Here is a 22055-nt window from a genome sequence, read left to right on the forward strand (position 1 = left end):
GGAGAGGGGAGAGGAGGAGGAGGGGAAGGAGGGCAAAGAGGAGGAGGGAGGAGGGAGAGGGAGCGGGAGGGGAAGAAGAGGAGGAGGAGGAATAATGCAAAGTCCCGAACCGGTGTACACTGGTGGAAAAATAAATGAAACAAATTTGCTGGCAACATGTAGCAATAGCTTTAAGCCTGTGATACTGTCTTAGCAAACCCTGCCTCTAGAGGTTTATCCTTCAGGAGGGATGTGCCCAGGATTTTGCTAGCCCGTTTTCAGTGCAGGGTCGCTTACACTCAAAACCCAGAAGAGACCTGTGTCCCAAGCCAGGAGTGTGGGCTAAACTGATGGGGTTGTGTCAGCCTCACCTGGGAACTTGTTAGAATTACAAATTCTTGGGCTCCACTCCAATGTGGGCCAGCAATCTGTGTTTTATTTTGTATTTTTTTAGAGAGAGAGAGAGGGAGTGCGTGTGGGGCAAGGGCGGAGAGCTAGAGAAAGAGAGGGAACCTTAAGCAGGCTTCATGCTCAGCACAGAGTCCAATGTGGGACTCAATCCCACGACCCTGGGATCAAGACCTGAGCCAAAATCAAGAGTCAGATGCTCAACGAACGGAGCCACCCAGGCACCCCCCAGAAATCTGTGTGTAAATAAGGCCTGCCTGTGGCTGATTTGGGCACCAAATAAGGTTTGAGAACCTTTGGCTTAAATAAATTATGGGACAACTAAACAAAGAAATACAATGCAGTTCAAGAAGAAAGCAAAATAATATGTTCACAATGTAGTAAGTAAAAACATATACCATATGATACTAGTCATATAAAACACAGTACATGTATGTATACGTGCCCACACACATGTACAGTCTGGGATGATCCACACCACATGGGAGCAACATACGTCTTTGGAAAAGCGGTTCCCTCACCCTTTTGTTCGCTATTTTCTAATTTGTGCACAACAAACATTTAAGAAAACAAGCAATTACTTCTACATTTATTTAAATACTAGTGAAATAAAAACAAAATGCAGGCCCACAAGCAAGATTTTGCAAACCCCATGCCTCCCACCCATCCATCCCTAGGACACTCCACACCAGGGCCAGTGGGCAAGTGCTGGGGCCTGGGGACAGCATCAGCCTCTGGGTCAGAGTAGCGCTTGCCTCACTGGGTGCAGCGAACGGGACCGGGATGAAGAGCAAACACCCGCCCCTGTCTGCACGGGGTTAAAATACACTGGCTAGAGAGAAGCCCCGTGGGAAAGACATGACATTTGTTTGCAAGGAAACATAAACAGGGACAAGTGAAGACAGAAATGTGGTGCAGTGAGAGCCTGATCAAAGCCAGCTGGGCAAGCTGGCTTGGCTGCAAGGAAGAGAGCAGGGTAGAAGGCTCCCTGGGCCAGCCTGGGGACAGGGCAGGGCAGCCTCTAGCTGTGGGGGCTGCCCAAGGGACTAGGGCCTGGAACACAAACACAACTGGGGGAAGGTGGGTGTGATGGGCCCCAGGCACCGTGAGGCCTAACTTAGTGGTTCCAGTTGCCCCAAGGGGGAGTAGGTCCACCCAGATTTCTGTCTTCTGGACCCTAAGGTTGTAGAACAGTAAAGAGCCAGCATCTGTCACCAACAGGTGCACCAGGCATAGAGCAGGGCATCTCCTTTCATCATTTAATCCTTCTAGTGGTCCTGGAGCAACCCACTCGCACTTTTGCCGTCTAACTTGCCCAAGGTCAAATAGCTGCTGAGCTGCAGAGCGGACATCTGAACCAGGTAGGGCCCACATCCATCTGCAGAGCACGGCAAGCCGGGCCGTCACCAATGCCCCCGGAGTCCTCCCAGTGCCCTCCCCACAGCCCTCCCTGCCCCTCTGGACCCCAGCCCCAGCCCACAGCCCCTCCGCCCACTGCCATCCACCACTCCTGATCACCTGAGCCCCTTACAAAGCCAGCGTGAGTCCTGGGCTTGGCATTATCTCCACCCTGACAAGGCTAAGGCAGCTCTACGACGCTTGTTTAAAATTGTGCCAGGCAAACGCTAAGCACATGTTATAAATTATCATTAATTTAAAGAGACATTTCCCTTTGGGAGACACTGATTTCATGAACAACAGCTGAGGCTTAGAAGTTACGCTACACTTAAGGTTTCCCTCTTGGCCTTGGCCTTGGCCTAAATATGACCTTTTGTTGTTTGCCCTCATTGCTTTTAGAGCACAGACTCAGGCTCCCCACTGAGAACCGGGAGGCAGTGGAGGGGTCCCCTGCAAGCCCCAGATGATGTCTGAGAGCATGACTAACTCCCTCCCCGCTGCAGGTTCCAGGTGCGAGCTGCCTCTGGCACAGCCCTGGTGTCCTGTGTGTCCCTCCTCCCCTTTATTACTGTCACTTCCCTCATCCAGGAGAGCCATCAGCATCCTCATGTTGGAAGCCACCCCAAAGGGGGTGAATTTAGCCCGCCTGAAGCCACATCGTGCCCTTCCCAGCTGGCCTTCATCTTCCCTTTTGTATATTTTTTCTTCTTTCTTTTTATTCAGGTATAATTATTATACAGGGTCATTTTAGTTTCTGATATAAAATATCACGATCCAACAATTCTACGCATTTCTCAGTGCTCAAGATAAGCGTGCTCTTAATCCCCCTTTGTCTGTTGCGCCCCATCATCTTTGCTCACGGGGACACCGGAGGCTTCTCCTAGCAAAACTTCTGAGAACTTCTTTTTAGACATTGTTTTCTCTCTCACAATTTTCACTTGTGGAAAATCTTCTCTCCCTTCTAGAGCCACTCCCCTTCCTGCTGCCCTGCTCTTCCTCCCACCCCCTCTCTGGGGAAGTGGAGTCAGCCCCCTCAACCTGGACTTACTGTCAGGGGAGGCATCCCCACCACTCAGGTGCACCAAATCCTCCACGTTGTCCTCTATGACTTCAATCCTTCTTTCAGGGTCAGGCCAGATCCATGGCCACAGGAAGAGGTGAGAGTGTCCGGATTCGGTGCCTGCCGTCACTCCTAGAGGTTCCCATACTGATTTAAGACTGTCCCAGATCGGCTCATCCGAGAATGAGCACCGCCTTGACCTGCTACCCACTCTGCCTCTCCTGATACCCACAGATCCCCCTCATGTCCCTGTCTGCAGCTGTCCCCACAGCCTCCCCACCCTTACCCTCCACCTCACCTAGGCCGGGCCTGTCCCGGCCCCCTAATCCTGTTTCTACCCGGTTATTGTCCTTCCTGTGATAGTAGCCCTATAGGTCATTCTGTCCCCCTCCCTACCTGGGGACTCTCTGGGCCAGTAGCACCTGAAGCCACCCCCTAAGGCTGGCAGAAGTGGTTCTTATCTCTCTCACTCCCTCCAAGGGCAGCATGGCATCAGAGCCAAAACTTGGACAACACAGCCAGAGAAGATGCTCCCATTCCAACATCAGAGTCAATCACCCAGGGATAAAACCCTAATATGTAACACTATTACTCACGCCATTTTCACAATGGCCATGCCATAGGCACACTGTGGTTTTAGGAATAAAATTTCTACCACTTGGGAAAACAGTATGGGGGTTCCTCAAAAAATCAAAAACAGAGCTACCCTACAACCCAGAAGTTGCACTACTAGGAATTTGTCCAAAAGATACAAAAATGCTGATTTAAAGCAGCATATGCACCCCCGTGTTTATAATAGCACTATCAACAATAGCCAAATTATGGAAAGAGCCCAAACGTTCACTGACTGATGAATGGATAAAGAAGATGTGGTATATACATATACAATGGAATACCACTCGGTGATCAAAGGGAATGAAATCTTGTCATCTGTGACAACGTGGATGGAACTGGAGGGTATTATGCTAAGTGAAATAAGTCAGGCAGAGAAAGACAGATATCATATGATTTCACTCATACGTAGAATTTGAGAAACTCAACAGATGAACACAGGGGAAGGGAAGAAAAAATAAGATGAAAACAGAGAGGGAGGCAAATCATAAGAGACTCTTAAATAGAGAACAAACTGAAGGTTGCTGGAGAGGAGGTAGGGAGAGGGGTAAAATGGGTCATGGGCATTAAGGAGGGCACTTGTTGGGATGAACACCGGGTGTCGTGTGTAACAGATGAATCACTAAATTCTACTCTTGAGGCCAAGACCACCCTGTATGTTAACTAACTTGAATATAAATAATTTAAAAAAGAATAAAATTTCTCCCTGCCCTGGAGAAACTCTCTTATCTGTGCCAAAAGAATATACACAAGAATTTTCATTATGTGCACTTTATAGTAATAAAAAATTACAAATGGCGCACATTAAAAAACAAAGTAAAGCGTCAGAAACAATTCCAATCGATACAAAAATAGCAAAATATTTGAAAGGCAAAAAGCGTTGGTGAGCCTGTGGGGAAAAGATACTGCTTGTACACTGTGAGTTGGAGACTTGATAGAGACTCATTGAAACAGATTTAAGTGGTAACTACAGTAACTACAACTTTTATTTTCAATTCCGCCCCCCCCCCCATGGCAACTAGCCTATTCAGTTTTCCAACTTCTTTTCGAACCAAGCACAGTCATTTAAATTTTGTGGGAAAACCATCCATTTTATCTAGACGTTCAAATTGAACAAATTTATTCTATAAAAATATTCATTGTTAATACTCTTTGATCAATGTCTGTGGGTCAATAACAACACATGTCTTAAGCACCGAGTAGGCGCTTGGGTGTGCTCCCTGGGGACGGCTTTCTTCAGGAACATGTGTGGGCAGAGCTCTGAAAAGAGAGAGGAAGTGGTCTGCCTTTTGAGAAACTTTCAGGCAGTAGAAACGGCAATGCAAAGAGGCTAGATGGGACATGTTTCACATCTAGAAATTCCACATGGCTCTTTCTTAGCACTGCCACCTGCCAGCTGAGGATTTCCTTCTGTTCACCTTTCAACATCTGGATTATTATGGATCCACTTTTTGTTTTTTACCTTTTTCAAAAATTTGAATTCCAGCGTAGTTAACATACAGTGTAATGTTAGCTTCAGGTATACAATATAGTGGTTCAACAATTCCATACATTACCCAATGCTCATGATGACAAGTGCACTCCTTAATCCCCATCACCTATTTCACCCATCCCCCGCTCCCCGCTCTGGCAAACATCAGTGCTACACACATCAGTGTGTTCTCTATAGTTAAGAGTCTGTTTCTTGCTGTGCCTCTGTCTCTACCTCTCTTTCCCTTTGCTCATTTGTTTTGTACCACAGATACATTGCTATTGTCCGCTTGTCTTGACTAAGAGTCAGGTTCTCTTGCTTCTTTGAATATCTGGTATTGTCCCCTTGAATAGTTGACATTATGGAGACTCAGGATTCTGTTATCTTCCTCTGAAGAATACTGGTTTCTAACTGCTTGTTTTTAGATTCCGTAGTTGTCTATTTAACATCCATTAATCATAGAGGCAAAGTAACAGCCACAATTGTTTATTCCTTCCCTGCAATCCAACTTTTGTGGGCAAATGAAAATGATATTATAAATGCTCCAGCTAATCCTGAGTCCATTTCCCTCTTTGTCTAACTCTTACATACCAACCAATATTGCCCCTGCCCTAAATCATTTCAGGGCTGGAGACCACACCTATAGCCCAGACCCCATCAACATCATTCAAACTAGCCAATCCTAGGCTGATTTCTCTGCCCGGGCTTCTATGGAAAACACTGTAAAGGCTCTGGGTCATGTTTTCCCTCACTTCTCCTACCTTCTGACCAAAGTGGTGCTCCCCACTATGGCCCCACATGACATGGGATTTACATTCCCCTTTCTCTTTGGAAGTGTAAGCAAGAAATTAATTTTAAATGGCATTGAGCTCTTTCTGTTGTCACTTATTCACCTTTATAAATTAAGGCCTGGGCAAAAATCATGAGTCTGTCAAGTTAAATGACTGCAACTCACCTTCATTCTGTAGAATTTTGGTCCTAGAGTCTGTTGAGTGGGCTTATCTTAGTTTTGTCTCTAGCCCTGATTTCCATGGGAAGCCAGATATGTTACCCAGGTGTATAAGGCATGGTTCTCCAGAGAACTATACCAATGTGTGTGTGTGTGTGTGTGTGTGTGTACATAGTATATATATACTATGTTTTGTAATTGGCTTATGCAATTATGGAGGCTGGTAAATCCTAAGCTGCAGGGTGGGCCGGCATGCTAAACACCAGGGAAGAACCAATGTTGTAGTTCATATCTGAAGGCTATTGTCTGGCAAAATGCCCTCTTGCTCAAGGGAGAACAGTCTTTTATTCCATTTAGGCTTTCAACTGATTGGGTAAAGCCCACCCACATCATGGTAAGCAATCTGCTTTTTCCAAAGTCCGCCTGTTTAAATGTTAATCTCATCCAGAAACACCCTCACAGAAACGTCCAGAATAATGTTTGCCCATATACCCAGGCACCATGGCCCAGTCAAGTTGACATGTAAAATGAACCATCACACCATGACCGTCTGATTTGGCAAGATGTGAATTTAGAACTGTCTCTCGACTGCAGGGCAGCTCCTAAAATCTTTGCTCAGCTCCTTTTAGCCTTCCTGCTATTAATTCCACTTGATCACCTTTGAATTTCACTCTGTTCATGTCCAGTATAGAAGTTAGCCATGGAGGGGCGGCTGGGTGGCTCAGTCGGTTAAGCACCTGACTTCAGCTCAGATCATGATCTCATGGTTCGGCCCCGCGTCAGTCTCTAGGCTGACAGCTTGGAGCCTGGAGCCTTTTCTGGATTCTGTGTCTCCCTCTCTCTCTGTCCCTCCCTTACTCACACTTTGTCTCTCTCTCTCTGTCTTTCTGTCTCTCTCTCTCTTAAAAATAAATAAACATTAAAAAAAAATTAGAAGTTAGCCAAGGATTTAAGGGAAATTCTAAAGCAGAGTTTGGGTCTCCCCCTCTAAGACTGCTTTCTCTCTAGGATTGTTCCCCAAAACTTCTAGGCACTATGTAAGCCCCACCCTCTGTCTTCCAAGCCCAGTAAGACAGCCACTTTCTACTTACCCTGTGTGTGATCTAAACTGGATGTGTCCTCATGGGTAGAGCCAAATAAATGTGAGCTCACCTGACTTGTCTTCTTTCAAAAATCAACTTCCCTCTGGGCTGAGGCCTGCTTTGAGCAGCTCATCACTGCCTCAAATGGTTGTCTTACCGTATTTTGTACTGAGTTTAGTGGTGTTATTGGCAGAAGGGTTAGATATACTACTCTGTCATATCCAACTTCAGAATCCCTGGAGTTATTTTTTGAAGTATTTTAAGATTTTGACGCTAAGAAATATTTTTGTGCTAGCATTAAAAACATTTTTTTTTTCAGATTTCATTGGGGTCAGTAAATGTAAAGTGCTTGCTTTCAATCCCTGGTAATTTGAACCTAGATCAAGGCCTGTTAGGGGTGTAGGAGTCATCAACTCAACCCGACTCCTCCAGAAAGCTGACGAAGGGAGAGGAGGGTCCTCCACAATGGCAGGTAGCACCTTCTGGATGACGTGGCTGAAGCCACACTGTCCCCGCTTGGAGTGAGTTTCCTGGAGCCAAAGAACGGAGTCTTTGCTGCGAGCTGTAAATGCCCCGTCAGAACACATTGGGGGCAACTCTTGGACACCGTTTTATTTCCTTTTTGGTCAACAGTTATACTTCACTCACAATCTGTTGCCACTACATAAGAACCACCTTCTGATTTAAACTCAGGAAAGGACAAAACATCAGAACCACGTTGTAAGGCTTTTTTGTCGGTCTCTGTTTTCACAAACATTATTTGTTTGCCCAAATAATGGGCAGCTCTGAGCCACTTCCCTGAATAGCTTAGGCCACACCACTAAGGACTCCTACCTGTCCACAGAATGACTGAAGGAGGGCTTACCTTTCCTTGGGGAAGAGAAGACAGCGGGGTCAAATCTGCACTTGCCCCAACCAAGGGGCTGAGTCCTCTTGGTCTCTGCTGCTGATCTAATGTGTGCAGTGGTTGTGAAATGTGAATCTGAGCGGTCCCACACTAACTAGAGACACCTGCTTTGCTTTGAAAAAGAAAAGTGTTCTGGGGCGCCTGGGTGGCTCAGTCGGTTAAGTATCCGACTTTGGCTTAGGTCATGATCCTGTGGTTGGTGAGTTCCAGCCCCCTGTCAGGCTCTGTGCTGACAGCTCAGGGCCTGGAGCCTACTTTGAATTCTGTGTCTCCCTCTCTGTCTGTCTCTCCCCTGCTTGGACTGACTCTCTCTCTCTCTCTCTCTCTCTCTCTGTCTCTCTCTCAAAAATAAATAAACATTTAAAAAATGTTTTTAAAAAAAAAGAAAGTGTAATTAAAAAAACAAAACACAAAGAAAAAGAGCATGTTCCTTTTTACCGAGCCTACCAGTTCAGACTTCAATGAGATTTGTCAGCAATCTGGCTAATTTTATTCATAGGAACAATGGTAAACATTAGCGAATGCTTGGTTTATTGTATGATTATCACCACTTGTGTGTTAAGATTAGCTTCGAAGAAATTTATCTTCATGGAAAGAAACATCAGACAAACTATCAGTTGAGGAACAGTCGATAGAATGCCTGACCAGGGCTCCTCAAAACTGTCAAGGAAAGTCTGAGAAACCGTCACAACCAAGAGCAGCCTAAGGAGACGTGATGACTAAATGTCATGTGCCATTGTGGATGGGGTCCTACTACAGAAAAGGGATATTAGGTAAAAAAAAAAAAAAAAAAAAAAAAAAAAAAGATAATATGAATAAAATACGGACTTCAGGCAATAATACTATCAAATTGGCTCATTAATTATGATAAACCATACTAATGTAAGGTGTTAATAGGGGAAGCTGGGTGTGGGGCATATAGGAACTCTCTGACATAGCCTTGCAACTGTAAGGAAAATCTGACCCTATTCTAAAATAAAACTTTAAGGGCACCTGGGTGGCTCAGTCAGTTGAACATCCAACTTTGCCTCAGGTCATGATCTCATGGTTCGTGGGTTTGAGCTCTGTGTCGGGCTCTGTACTGACAGCTCAGAGCCTGCTTGGGATTCTTTCTCTCTCTCTCTCTCTCTCTCTCTCTCTCAAAATAAATAAATAAATAAACTTAAAAAAGAAAATAAAATAATAAAACTTTATTCAAAAATATGTGTAAAGAAATTAATGTCTAAAAATGAAAACTTCCTTAATCTCACCTTCCCTGAATTTTGGAGTTGACCAAAACTAATTATAAATAATAGGTCACATTTTCTGAGTGCCTCCTATATGTCAGTGTTCTAAGAACTTTCGTGTGTTACCTCCTTTAGGGCTGACACAGATCCTATAGGGTAAGGACAACTATTAGCCCATTTTTACAGATGTGGAAACTGAGGCATGGCAAGGTGAAACAACTCGTCCAGCCCACAGAGCAGCATTTGGTGCCAGACTCTACATACTCTACTACATCCCTACGCTGTGCAGAGAGAAGATCACAAATGATGAGAAAATCATAGGTCAGTGGAAATTCCAGACCCATGAACACTCAGACCCCAACTATGCTGATAAGCGAGTCTGGGATGTTTGAGGCCTGAGCAACTTGCCTGCACTCTGTGTAGAGACGTGCCTCTCATTTGTCATCCGACGATAATGTACACGTGGAAAATAATATTCTTTGAAGGATGATTAATTTATCTGACAAGTCCAAGATTGTGACAAATGACTCGGAGGGAAAAGAATCAGTCAGCCGGATGGGCCCTGAGCACAGCCTAGACCCGGCCCCTTTTAGACTTCACGTCACAGGCACCACCCCTCTGTTTGCATCTCTAGGCTCACTCTGTCTCAGCAAACCCTACGCATACTCTATCCACGGGAAAGGAGTCTTATGACTCCTCCAGGCTGACCCTCCCCTGCTTTCTCTAATGGATCCCAGAGCACATTCTGGAGCGATTTCCAGCATGTGTGTTTTTAATTCCAGTTCTCAAGCTTGAACACTTGTGGGGACATGGGGTTCGCTCTTCCCAAGCGCAGCTCATTCTTTGGTGCCCTGATAGTTGCTACGAGGGACCCGAGACCGGCTGCAGAGGCTCCTCAAGGCTAGCACTCCCCAGGTCCTCCACATTGCTATAGGCAACGCTGAATCATGTTCTCCCTCTCGATCAAATCTACCCACCAGTAAGTCTTAACATCTCCGCCTCTAAACCCCTGCAACCACCTTCTGCGTCCTTGCCTCCAGCACCCCAGCCCAAGCCACACTCGCCTCTTACTTGGACTGAGACGAGAACACCAAGCTGCACTCTTGTGGCCCCAGCGCGATATTGACGTGTCATGACTTGTTTGAAAATCACAATAACTCATATTGTAATCTCCGTCTGCTTGTCTGTCCACTCTCAGCTATTTCCAAGCTTGGGTAATGAAAAGCAGTGTCACTTATTAACTTAGTCAAACCCCCATATATTTCTTAAAATTCTATGATATATACACCTTAGAACACACCTAGAGGAATATATATATACATATATATATGTATATATATATATATGAGTTTGCTTTCTATGTATTGCTTTTAATTTATAGATTCAATGTAAACATATTTTTAATTTATAGAGATAGATAGAGACTGATGCACATTTTAAGTTTGTTTACCTTGCCAGATAACCCTCTGCTGTCTCACCTTCTCCTCCTCTGGGTACTGAGTCCTGGATGCAGTAAAACACAGGAGCCCATGTAAGGATGACTCTTCCTCCTTGCTTTTGAGTGTCATTGGTCCCCTCTCTTTGGGCAGGTGTTCTACCTGCCAAGGTGGGCTTTCCAGGACCTGCATGTGTTCAGGGGGCCCTGGGGCCTACTGGGCTGGGAAGACAGAGGTTTCTCCTAACCCCTGGCCTCTGCTACCACACTTCCAAATCACTGGGTGAGGCAGTCAGAATGACCCTCACTCATGACATTGTACCTACACACACAGTGACTTCTTGTGGTTGCTTCCAAACACTTCCACAGGCTCCTGCCTATTGGAACCTCCATCACCAGGAACTGCTCTCAAGGAGAGGGGTTGTCAAGAGGGGCTTCACAGAGCTTCCAGGAGGACTGCCACAGAAGGAACCCGCTGAGCTTGAATTTGGGGTTTAAGCCAAAGGGACCCATTGCAAAGAGTCCCATTCTGCCTCCCACGGCATGTCAGCCTTTAAAACCCAAGGAGAGAGCACTGGCCTTCAGCATACTTCTCTGTGTTCTTCACCCGGGGAAACTCTTGTGGGGCTAAAACAGGACCAGAGCCCAGGAATGGCACTGGGAAAATTCATCACGATGTGGGATGGAGGAGAGGACCCCACGGCTTTGTCGTATCTATAGAAAATAAAATGATTGCTGAGAATCCTGAAGCATTCCTCTTCAGTTTATAAGTGTTTCCGCCATTCACAAACCAGAAGTCTTAATTAAAATGCTGTTAAAAGACGCAAATCAATTAACAGATACCTTACAAGATGGTTTATTCTATCTTACACACAGAAAATTGCTTATGAGTATCATGTTACCGCTTTAGGTTATCAGTTAACAAAGGCTGCTAATGAACTACGTTGTTATCAAGTCAGATAAAAGACACCCTGGGAATCCAGGCAAATTATTACAACACAGTACTTTGTTTTGAAATATTGCTCATCTTTCATCACACACAAGGAGAGTAACCCAATCCAATGAGAACCAGTCGACACAACCACTCAGATTTCTGTTGAATTGGAAAGGCAGAGAGTATTCCATAGTGCAGCCCCAGAAATGCAATGTTAATATTATGGGGGAGAGAAATGTTAATGGGGCCTGTGTCACAGAACCTTAGGTTCATGGCAATAATAAAAAGACGGGGGGTTCCTAAGCCTCTGCCAGTCACGTCCTCCATGCAAAAGTCATTCACATTTGTACCACAAGATAATGCCATAAGCATAATGATAACCCCCTACATTTGTGTAGCTCCCTATAAGGCACACCATCAGCTTTTTCATTGTTGGTTCCATCATTCAAAGAGCTGCAGAGCTGCAGGCCATCCCACGGTCACTGAGACACCTTCCTCTCCAGCCCAGCCCTCCATTTCTTCCTGTAGAAGGTCAGTCTTTCATTTATAAGACTGGAGATGGCCCCATGGTCTTCATGTTTCAGCACCCCTGAATTTTTGCAGAGGGACTCATGGCAACTGAGAAGTTGAGGCCAACAGTTCTAGAAAATGATGCATACCTGTTGATAGATGGAGGTGTTAAGGAGGCTGTGTCTTGACTTTGGTCCCCATTTCCATAAGCCATTTGCTATGGGTAGGTTCCATTGATATGGACACAATGCTATCATAGAAGCGTGAACAGCTCCTCCGTGGAGAACCAGGATAGGCAGAATAGATTTATTGACTTCCATATTTCTTACTTCTGGATAAAGTGCTCGTGCCTCACTCTATGCAGTCAGCTTCTTGTGGAAAAGAATCGATATTTTCCCTCAAGACAGAGACACTATAGATCTATTACTTGCCCTGGGTATTGAGTTCCATATGAAGATCCTTCAAGAGCTTTGGAAGCTCAAATTCAAGACATCTCTGAGACCGATGCTGTGGGCAGCTGTCCAGACCTCCCAACCTCTTCTCCTGAAGAAGCCACTCATTTAGAGTTCAATCACTCGTGCATCTCTGAAAAGGAAGAGAACCATCTGGAAGACTTATCGACAAAGTGATTATGCTCTGACTAAACACGGCATATGCTTACGCAGCACACACAGTTAAGTAGGTATGAAAGAACTCATCAGCATATCTTAGCAAAGTGGGACATTTCCTCATGCAACATAGAAAAGTACCTGAAGACCAGTGGCTTCTAGGTAAAGGGACAGTTTTTCAGATAGAGCTCAACTGAGAGAATGTTTTCTGCCTGCCAAACCTCAAGCCACAAAACCTCGCCCACTTTCGTGGCAAAAAGGGAAGAAGTCATTCCTCAAGGTTAAGAGGCATATCTGCAGGAAAATGCCACTTCATGTGCTTGAAGAGACTGCATGGGTCTGGGGAGATGTTACAAGGAACAAGGTAGACAGACCTTTGCAAATGTAACTAGAAACTGATACCTTCAAGTCTGACCGTGAGCTGTTACGGTGAGTGAGTCTTATCCACACATAGCATATCTACTATACCGATCTATCTATATGTATATAAAATTAGGAACACAGAAGAAAAGATGAGGTCACCAAACCTGACCCCAGGATAATAGAGCTAAGGCTGAAAGTAGGACACAGACCGTGCTGTGGCCACTCTCAGCTAAAGGCCTCACCAACACTTCCATGCACAGAGATTGAATTCATACCAACACTTCACTGTAGTTTCACATAATAGTTGTAATTATAACGGAATGACATATTTATGTTTACATTGAATGTTGCATACTTGTTTATGTCCTTTGATCATTCATGCTCAGTCTCAATATCTTGATATCTAACATGGAAGAAGGGACAGCAAGAGCAGGAAGATCGGGCAGAGTTAAGCATCGATGGGATAAGCCAAGCCAAAGGCCATAAAAGAGGCAATACTACCTACCCCGTGTGTGAAGGACTAAGGACACAGGTTGAGGTCAGGACTGCAGAGCTTGATGGCAGCAGAACCAACATGGAAGACACACAAATTGGAAACGAGCAAGGATGGTGACAGAGAAGTCTGACGGGATTCCAAGAGAGTCTAACGGCTGTCAGATTTTTGTGTTTCTTTTTTAAAATATGGTGGGTCCAAAGTTTGAGCCGGATGGCCTAGAGGTCCATGGGCTCAAGAGAAAGTTCATCCCCTTCTGTTCATCACCCCATTAACAAGTCCTGAGTTCAAAGGACCCTTTCTGATGTTGTTAGGAAGAGGATCTGAAGTAGCTGGATATATGCAGCATTTGCCCTTGAGATACGGGTGTCTATAGAAGATGGGGGAAACCAGGAATGCAGGCTCCTCCTACTCCCGGTCACCCTGAGCTGGGGAAGTGGCACCTGTGAGCTACTCCATCTCCATGGAGGAAGTTATTCTCCAGCACAGCAGCCATTCCTCTGCGTACAGCTGTGTCACCAGCCCCCAGAGAGCCAGGAAGAACTGCAAGAACAGATAAGCTGGGCAGAGGCTGGGATAGCAGCTGCTGGCTGGATTAGCAGGTGAATCAGGCTGCAGACCTGGGTTGGGTATCTAGAGAATGAGAAAGAGACTTTTAGAGGCTGCACGTGCACTGTTTCCGCTATTCCTTAACATTGGTGGTTTTAGGGGCGCCTGGGTGGCTCAGTCGGTTAAGCGGCCGACTTCGGCTCAGGTCATGATCTCGCGGTCCGTGAGTTCGAGCCCCGCGTCGGGCTCTGTGCTGACAGCTCAGAGCCTGGGGCCTGTTTCAGATTCTGTGTCTCCCTCTCTCTGACCCTCCCCCGTTCATGCGCTGTCTCTCTCTGTCTCAAAAATAAATAAACGTTAAAAATAAAATAAAATAAAAAAACCATTGGTGGCTTTAGCCAATGCAGTCAGAGAGGAGAAAACAATTAGGGACATAAGAACTGGGAAAGGAGATCTGTTATGAAAACTCAAGGAAATCAAGAAGAAAACACACACACACACACAAGAAAAGCTTTCAATAAGGCTGTCACTATAACATTAACATACCAAAAAACAATCCATAAACAATCAATGACTAAGTTGAAGACATAATGGCAAACTCCATTTCTAAAAGTAACAAAAACATAAAAATATTTCGGAGTAAACTTCACAAGAAATGTGGGAAACCCATAAGGTAAAAGCCAAAAGCTCTCTTAAGACACACTAACACAGACTTGCAAATAAAGTCCCCTTCCACGAAGGACTGCTTAACGTCGTAAAGAAGTCGATCGTCTTCAGTTTAATACACGTACATGATGCAACCCCAACAAAAAAACCAAGGTGTTTGTTCCGTGGATAGGTCGTGGAGTTGGTTCTGAAGTTCAAAGGGAAAAGCAAATACGCAAGAATGGCTAACAGAGAATAGCAGAAACGTGCCCCTGAATAGGAAACACAATGGGAGCACGCCCGATGGTGGAACAAGCCATAAAGCCTGCACAAGTCGGAGTGTGGTGCCAGCACACCGATAATCACAATACCACGGAAAGTAATACCAAGTCCAGAAATAGTCCAAATAAACCAGGATATTTAGCATTCTTTTTTTTTTAATTTTCAATAGTTTCTGCTTTATCTCGCTGTGTTCCTTTTACAAAACTATATTTAATTAAAATTATCTATATACAGTTTCTATAAAATTAAAACATATTTACATATGTACACACACATATTTTTTCTAGTTTTTATAAGGTTTTGGTTTTTATTTATATCTCTGATCCCTTCGACATTTATTGTGGTGCATAGTATGACATGTGGATCCAATTTTTTCTTTTTCCCAAGTGGCAATCTCTCTCAGCATCATTATGGAAAATATTATTTTCCTCCGTTTTATTTGCCACCTTTATGGCTTTCTAAATATCCTTGTTTAGGAGCACCTGGGTGCTTCAGTCAGTTAAGCGTTCAACTGCGGCTCAGGTCATGATCTCACAGTCCGTGAGTTTGAGCCCCGCGTCAGGCTCTGTGCTGACAGCTCAGAGCCTGGAGCCTGTTTCGGATTCTGTCTCCCTCTCTCTCTGCCCCTCCCCTGATCTCTCTCTCTCTCTGTCTCACACACACACACACACACACACACACACACAAATGAATACACATTTAAAAATTTTTTAAATAAAAATTTTTTAAAAAGGAAAATAATACTCTATATACGGAGGGCTAAATTCTAAATAAAAACAATTGCAAAGAAATCTTCAGGTTACTGCAAGTTTGTAGTTGTATAGTGTTATGATTCTGGAAGTATTTTTTGTGGTATTGGAGGATAGATAAAGGGTAAAAACATTTATGTGGAACAGAGTTGTCACTTTGGAGGAGGCAAAACAGAAATATGGAGCGAGGAAAGCTTAAGAAGAGGCTTCTGGCATTGAGTTTGTGGCTCAAATATACATTTCCTGAGTCTGTGTGTTGAGAGGACCTAGAAGCAGTGATGTCTCCGGAGCCACACGAGCACACACTGTGTCCAGATCTTACCTTCTAAAAGCTATTTCACATCAAAAAAGAAAAAACCAGGGGATCTCTAAGGGGTACATGGGTGATTCCAGGTCTGAGCAGGGACAGTACACGGTGAGCCGGGGATATTGTGTTGTGTCAGCCTAGGAAATGCCCAAGAGCCACCAAGAAGTGACTGGTACTGGACAAACTGAGGACAATTTGAACGTCACAAAGATCTATGATGGTAATGAATTATAATATGTTGAAACAGTAATGATATTCAACAAGTAAGAGAAAGAGAAAAGGGGGAAGGAAAAAGTCCTTTTTTCTAGAAGAATAAGAAGGGATGCCAGCATTAGAAACTCCACATTTTGTAACTCCCAGTGCAATAACTGATTCAAACGTGGGTTGTGAACAAACGTAAAATCATCGGGCAAAGAATCAGTGGGGGTCAGGATGTTCACGTGGTTTCAAAGTACCACCCTTCAGATTATCGACTACTTACAAAGAGGAAAATTGGTCTCCCCAACACAGAGGTCTAGCGGTCGCTTCCTTAACCAAGTGATCAGACACAGCATTACCAACAGTGAGAGAACCTGGCATCATGTGCTTCCTGATGTAAGACAATAAACGATGCACAATGTCACCTCCGTAGTGTTGTTGACAAAATTCTCAATCTGCATCTACTCGGGAAGAAACCGTCAGCCAAATCCAGAAGATAAGACATCATACAAAAGTACTTCAATACTGACAGGGGAAGAAGGCAGAGCTGTCCAACACAAGAAGAGACTAAACAGAGACAAAAATCACAATACCATGTATCCTGGTTTGGGAGGCTTGAGCTATAAAAGATATTTCTGAAACAATCAGAGAGATTTGAATTCGGGCTGTGTAATAGGTGAGATTATTGAATTTTCTCAGTCATTTCCTCAGATGTGGTCATCGTATTGTGATTATGCAGGAGACGCTTGGTTACGTATTTAGGGGTAAAATATCTCTGCTAATCTAGGGGTGATATTGCCACTAATTTCTAAGTGAATCAGAAAAAATGTATGTAGACAGAGTAAAGCAAATGGGGGAAATGTCAACTTGTGAATCTAGGTGAAGGATGTGCATGTTTTTATCACACGGTATTTTCAGCTTCTTGGTGGATTTGAAGAGTTTTCCAAAAGAAGGAAGGCGAGAGCACATCGATGGTGCATGAGATGTGGGCAAGAGGACCCAGGGAATACGAACTACGACCAATCCCACAAGCCCAGGTCTCGCCCACACTGAGACCTGAAAGCAACAGAGGAAACAGACGCTTCAGCCAAACCAATAGCTCGATGACTCAAAGTTTTGGACTTTTTTTTTCATCGTGTGACCAAGGTGGTTAGTTAATGGCTTGATTGGCCTTTCAAGGGAAAAAACTGATAAGTACGAGAAAGTTAACGATCTTGTTTCTAAAATCCTGTTTTCTCAGCTCTGCTTAAGCAAATGTCCCACAGCTTCATTTTAAATCCTGCTGAAGTACAATTATATTGAATTTTTAGGGACAAAAAAAACCACCCTGCTGATTCCTGGTCTCCCAGCCATCCTGGCACGAGCGGTCGTGACTAGCAACTCCCTCCCGTCCTGCGGGGGGGCCACCTCGGGAGAGCCACTGTCTCTCTCTCCCTTTCAGAGCAAGTGACCACTCTTACAACTCACCTTTCGGAGAAACTGAGGTGTGACCCACAAAACAGGAGAACCGGGTGTTCATTAACTCATCCCTACGTGACAAAAAGCACATGCAAAGTTTTGCTCCAGGAGAACGGCTTGCCTGTCCTTAGCTTTTTCTTTCGGGTCTAACTTCTTCCTGACTCAGCCTGACTCCATCTAGTGTCAGTTTTGGAAACTTAAATTGTGCCTCCCTTCTCTTCAAAAATCCCTGTTTGTGGAGGAGCTCTGGTCTGCTACGTGCCAAGAACACTTCCCTGAACTTGGTGCAGGGCTATATCCCCGGGGTGGGGGAGGACTCCCACCCAGCTACCGGACTCTCCCCTGCCCTTCATGTCTTCCTTTCTTCATCCAGCCACCTGCTTTCCCCCTGCTTCCTTCACATTCCCTTTCCTGGACTTCACTTGTACCATGTTTATTTTTGAATGACTATTACAGTCACCTCTTCAGGATTATGAAAATGGCCTCCTCTAGTTCTGAGGTTTCAAAATAATTCAGAACTTCTAAATGCACACAAAACCGCGATGTTCTTCTGACAGGATCATACAGGGGAACAGAAAGCCACAGCGACTGCTGCTTCAACAAGGCTTTTGAAGTGGTTTGTTTGTACTGCACACAGCAGCGTCTTCATACAGGCACAAACACACACACACACACACACACACACACGTGTCAGTCACTCGCTATGAGACATCAGAGCTTCTCCACCCCCTCACCCTCCAATGCACACACATGCATGTACCGGGAGCAGAAATTAGGATTTGTGAAATCTGCCATTTTTGTGAATTCCATGATTAAGATATCCCTGAAACAGGGTCTTCAGAAACTTCTGGGAGGTACTGGAGTTTCCAATGCAAGGTACCCTAACTCAAAGTTCCCCTCCATGTGTGTGGGTGGTTTCGATGGCCAAGGTAGCACACCCGATCCCGTGGGCGGGGAGCTCTCTAGGACCACTCCGTCATGACATGGGGCCCGAGCTGGCCACAACAGTCTGTAGCCACATATCCAGGGTGTGTCAGCCACCCAGCAGAGGTCCCTGGAAGCCATGCTGTGGGCAGATTCTTCATCATTGCAGACATAGCCCATCTACCCCAAAACTGACTGCTACCTTGTACTCTCCATCACAGAGACCAGCTGGACCCCCAAAGGCAATGCACGTTCTATGCCTGGGGTTCATCTAGTCATTTCCTGGTCCCCTCTCCCCCTACTGTCAGGAGCTAATCCTTCTCATCCTACTAGACTCAGTCCATGGCCTCCCATACCTGCGTCTGCCCAAAGCCCTGTTCGAAGCCCTGATGAAGGTCTGCCTGCCCTGACTCTACAGTGGGAGAGCCTGAGTCAGCACAGAGCCCAGAGCAGTGGGAGTGCTGCCTCTGGCTGAGCCAGGACAAGGACGTCCTCCTGACAAGGGTCACAGCTGCACCTTCAGTGGAACCTATCACTGTGCCAATCCCCCGAGGGCTGAAAGAAGACAGAGCTGCCCCGGTGAGAAGGCCCCTTAGGGTGGGGGAGGACAGGGCAGCGAGAGCCAGCCAACTTGGAATTCTACTTTTCCTGCACGAGAGGTCTCAGGGATTTGGTGGCACTTGGGAGGTGTCTAACATGTGTTCTTTTCTAAAGAGGAATGTGCCAACCTCAGCCAGTGTGGGTCTGGGTGTGTACGAACATGTGTATGTGAGATGGGACACATGGCATGGTCTCCCAGCCCATGAATGCCCCTAATTCTACCATACCTTTCCAAAAGCTCCCTGGGACTTCCCCTCCCCTGCATGAGACCCCCAGATGCAGAGGACGTGACATTGCCAGCAAGAGAACTGTGTGGCCACCCCAGGGCTTGGAGACCACTGCCTTGTGGGCCGCACTAAACGCAGGGTGAACCCCACTAAACACAGGCTCCAGTGTTCTAGAACCACCCAGGTTTACACCTATCACACACAGTCATCAGCAGTGCCTCTTCTGCACCCTCACAAAGTCCTGATTTGGATGATAAGGAAAATGGTCACCCTAATCACACTCAGCTCCCCCAGGAGAGGCCCCTGTAGGGTGGCCAAATGGAGGGGAGACGATGGGATGGGGAGAGGGAGCCAGAGAAGCAGTGAGAGTCAGAGGAGGAGAGGGGTTAATGCTTGGAGGTAGAGTTGATGACACGCACTGTAGGGCCCAGAAACGAGAGCATCTGAAGGAGGGGAGATCCTCCAGGAAGTGAACGTCTTGAGAAAGTCCATTTGCAGCTCACCCCCTGGGCGTGACCCTGGTGACAGTGAGCCACGCGTCTGTCTCCTTCACACACAAATCCGCCATTCCTTCCATACTCAAGACACAGCGCCCACTGAGTCCGAGGTCCCAGGGAAGAAGTGGAGGTGACCCCATGCTCCAGATCCCCTCTAAATCCCCCCCCCCACTCAGCCCAGACTCTGTCTGCATGCCAGCCCTCACGGAGCACCTCCTCTACTTGGAGCACCCACTCTGTTGCAGGCACTGTGCTAAGTGTTGGGGCTACAGAGATGAAAAGAAAGACCTCACCCTCAAGGACCTTACATCTCGGGGAGAAAACCATCAAAAGAAATATATCACATGATGTCAGTGAATGGAAACTAATATGAAGAAAAATAAAGCTAGGGAAGGGGAAGACAATAATCAGAGGAAGGGGGTTCTATTTCAAACAGGCCATCTAAAATGAAATGATGGCACTGAAGCAGAGATATGAAGGAAGTGAAGGGCCAAGCGTGCAGCTATCTGGAAGAAGAGCATTCCAGATGACAGAAAAGAGCATATGCAAAGGTCCTGAGGCAGGGTTGTCCTCAGAGGACATAGTCTCCATGTGGAAGAACAGTGTGGCTCATTGCCAGTGGGGAAGCCAGTTAACCTGGAGTAGGCCACATGGGCTTCCCAAGTGGGTCAAGGCAAGGGCTAGGGACCTCTCTCTGAGTGTTGGGGGGATGCACTGAGGGATTCTGTGTGGGAGGTAGGGCAGGTAACTGAGGGTATGCAGAGGCCAGCCCAAGTCCCCTTTGGCTACTGTACCCTGTGCGCCACCCCCGCCCCCACTCTCATGACTCTTACCCACTGAACCATAGAAAGGAAGAGGAGACTTGGGGTGCATTCTGGCCTCCTTGGAAGCACTTTGGAGTAGAGAGAAGGGCTAGGAGGACAGGCAAGGAAGCACAATGGATAAAACAGGAGGAAAAATGATACCCTCACTTACCACGGTAGTGACCTTACCTTGGGACTCTCTTCTTTAGTGTGACCGAATCTAAACAGAGAAAGAAAAGCATTAGGAAGGAGACACTGTGACCTGTGGTGCAGCTCACTCAGTGCCAGGCAAGCAGGAGCGAGTCAGGGCCAGCCTGACTCAGGCAGCTCTGAAGGGCTCCCTGGGTTGGGGTCAGTGGGGGTGGTGGTCTTGGGCTGAGTGTTCTTCATCCTTCCCCTTTGGCTCTGTTGGAGTCTGTCCATCCAGGTCTCATCTAGAGCCCCGTTAGTTGGGCACATAAGTAGAACCGAGCCTTCCCTAGGGCCCTCCTACCCTCATCATTCCCCATTATCCCCCTTCACTTGCAACTCCTGGACCCCCTTGCCCTAAAGGGATCCAGCACGTCTCCCATTCTGTGATGGAGAGGGTTTTTCCTCTCCCCGCCTATTCCTAAGGATACAAAAGCAATGGTCAGCAAACTCCTGTGACCAATTAAACCCCTTGTTCAGTTGGACATGCTGGCATCTCAGGAAGCCCCCAAGGGCTGTGTCTCCTCTCCCTGGCCCAGACTTCCCCCTCTGCCTCTCTTCGCAGATAGTAATTGCACTTTGCAGAGACACAGTGAGGCTCCTTCCCCCTCGTCCCCGGGAGAACCTCATGGAAAACTGCATCGTCATCTCATGAAGCAGACTGGGAATGATTTTTGCGAGTCCCAACTTGGGAGAAAGGGGATGCGAATCACTGTTGTATTTTGCTATCAAAACTCACGAACTGTCTGCCCCGTATCTGTGAGTTTCACTTCCCCGCAGATGTTGTGGGACACCGAGAACCTGCCAGAGTTCATGTAAGCCCATCTCTGTTTGGATCAAGAGGACCCAGCACAGCTCCAAGCAAGACCAATTTATGAGCAACTCGGCCCATATCAACTGAGCTCACAGCACCACCCAGCCTCATCACCTCCTGGGATCAATTTTATCTGGTCACATTTTTGGATATGAGAATAGACATTTCTGTCTGAAGCCAACTCAGCCCCCTTCCCCTTCCACCTTTTTCCAAGAAATCTGATTCTTAGGAATGGAAAAGTACAGAGAGAGAAAAAGAAGAGGGGAGGGAGAGAGATCAACAGAGACACAGAGAGCTCACGGGAGCGTTTCTTTTCTACCCAGGTTTTCAGTCTTTCTCCAACCAAGTTTCCGAGCTCCCCGGTGCCTCAGGCTGCCC

General features: G+C 46.1%; 1 protein-coding gene across 1 annotated transcript in view; it reads right to left on the bottom strand.

Moving 5' to 3' along the window:
• Positions 1-11367: 11367 nt before the first annotated feature.
• The window catches only part of TMEM273 (transmembrane protein 273), a 34858-nt gene continuing 24170 nt past the window's right edge, over positions 11368-22055 (bottom strand). The window contains exons 4-5 of the mRNA XM_043596831.1: positions 20864-20894; positions 11368-12556 (exon numbers count right to left, since the gene is read on the bottom strand). Coding sequence (XP_043452766.1) covers positions 12532-12556; positions 20864-20894 — 56 coding nt within the window. The 3' untranslated portion in view covers positions 11368-12531. The remainder of the gene's footprint in view (positions 12557-20863; positions 20895-22055) is intronic.

Source organism: Prionailurus bengalensis, chromosome D2 (genome assembly GCF_016509475.1).
Source record: "Prionailurus bengalensis isolate Pbe53 chromosome D2, Fcat_Pben_1.1_paternal_pri, whole genome shotgun sequence".
Classification (NCBI taxonomy): domain Eukaryota; kingdom Metazoa; phylum Chordata; class Mammalia; order Carnivora; family Felidae; genus Prionailurus; species Prionailurus bengalensis.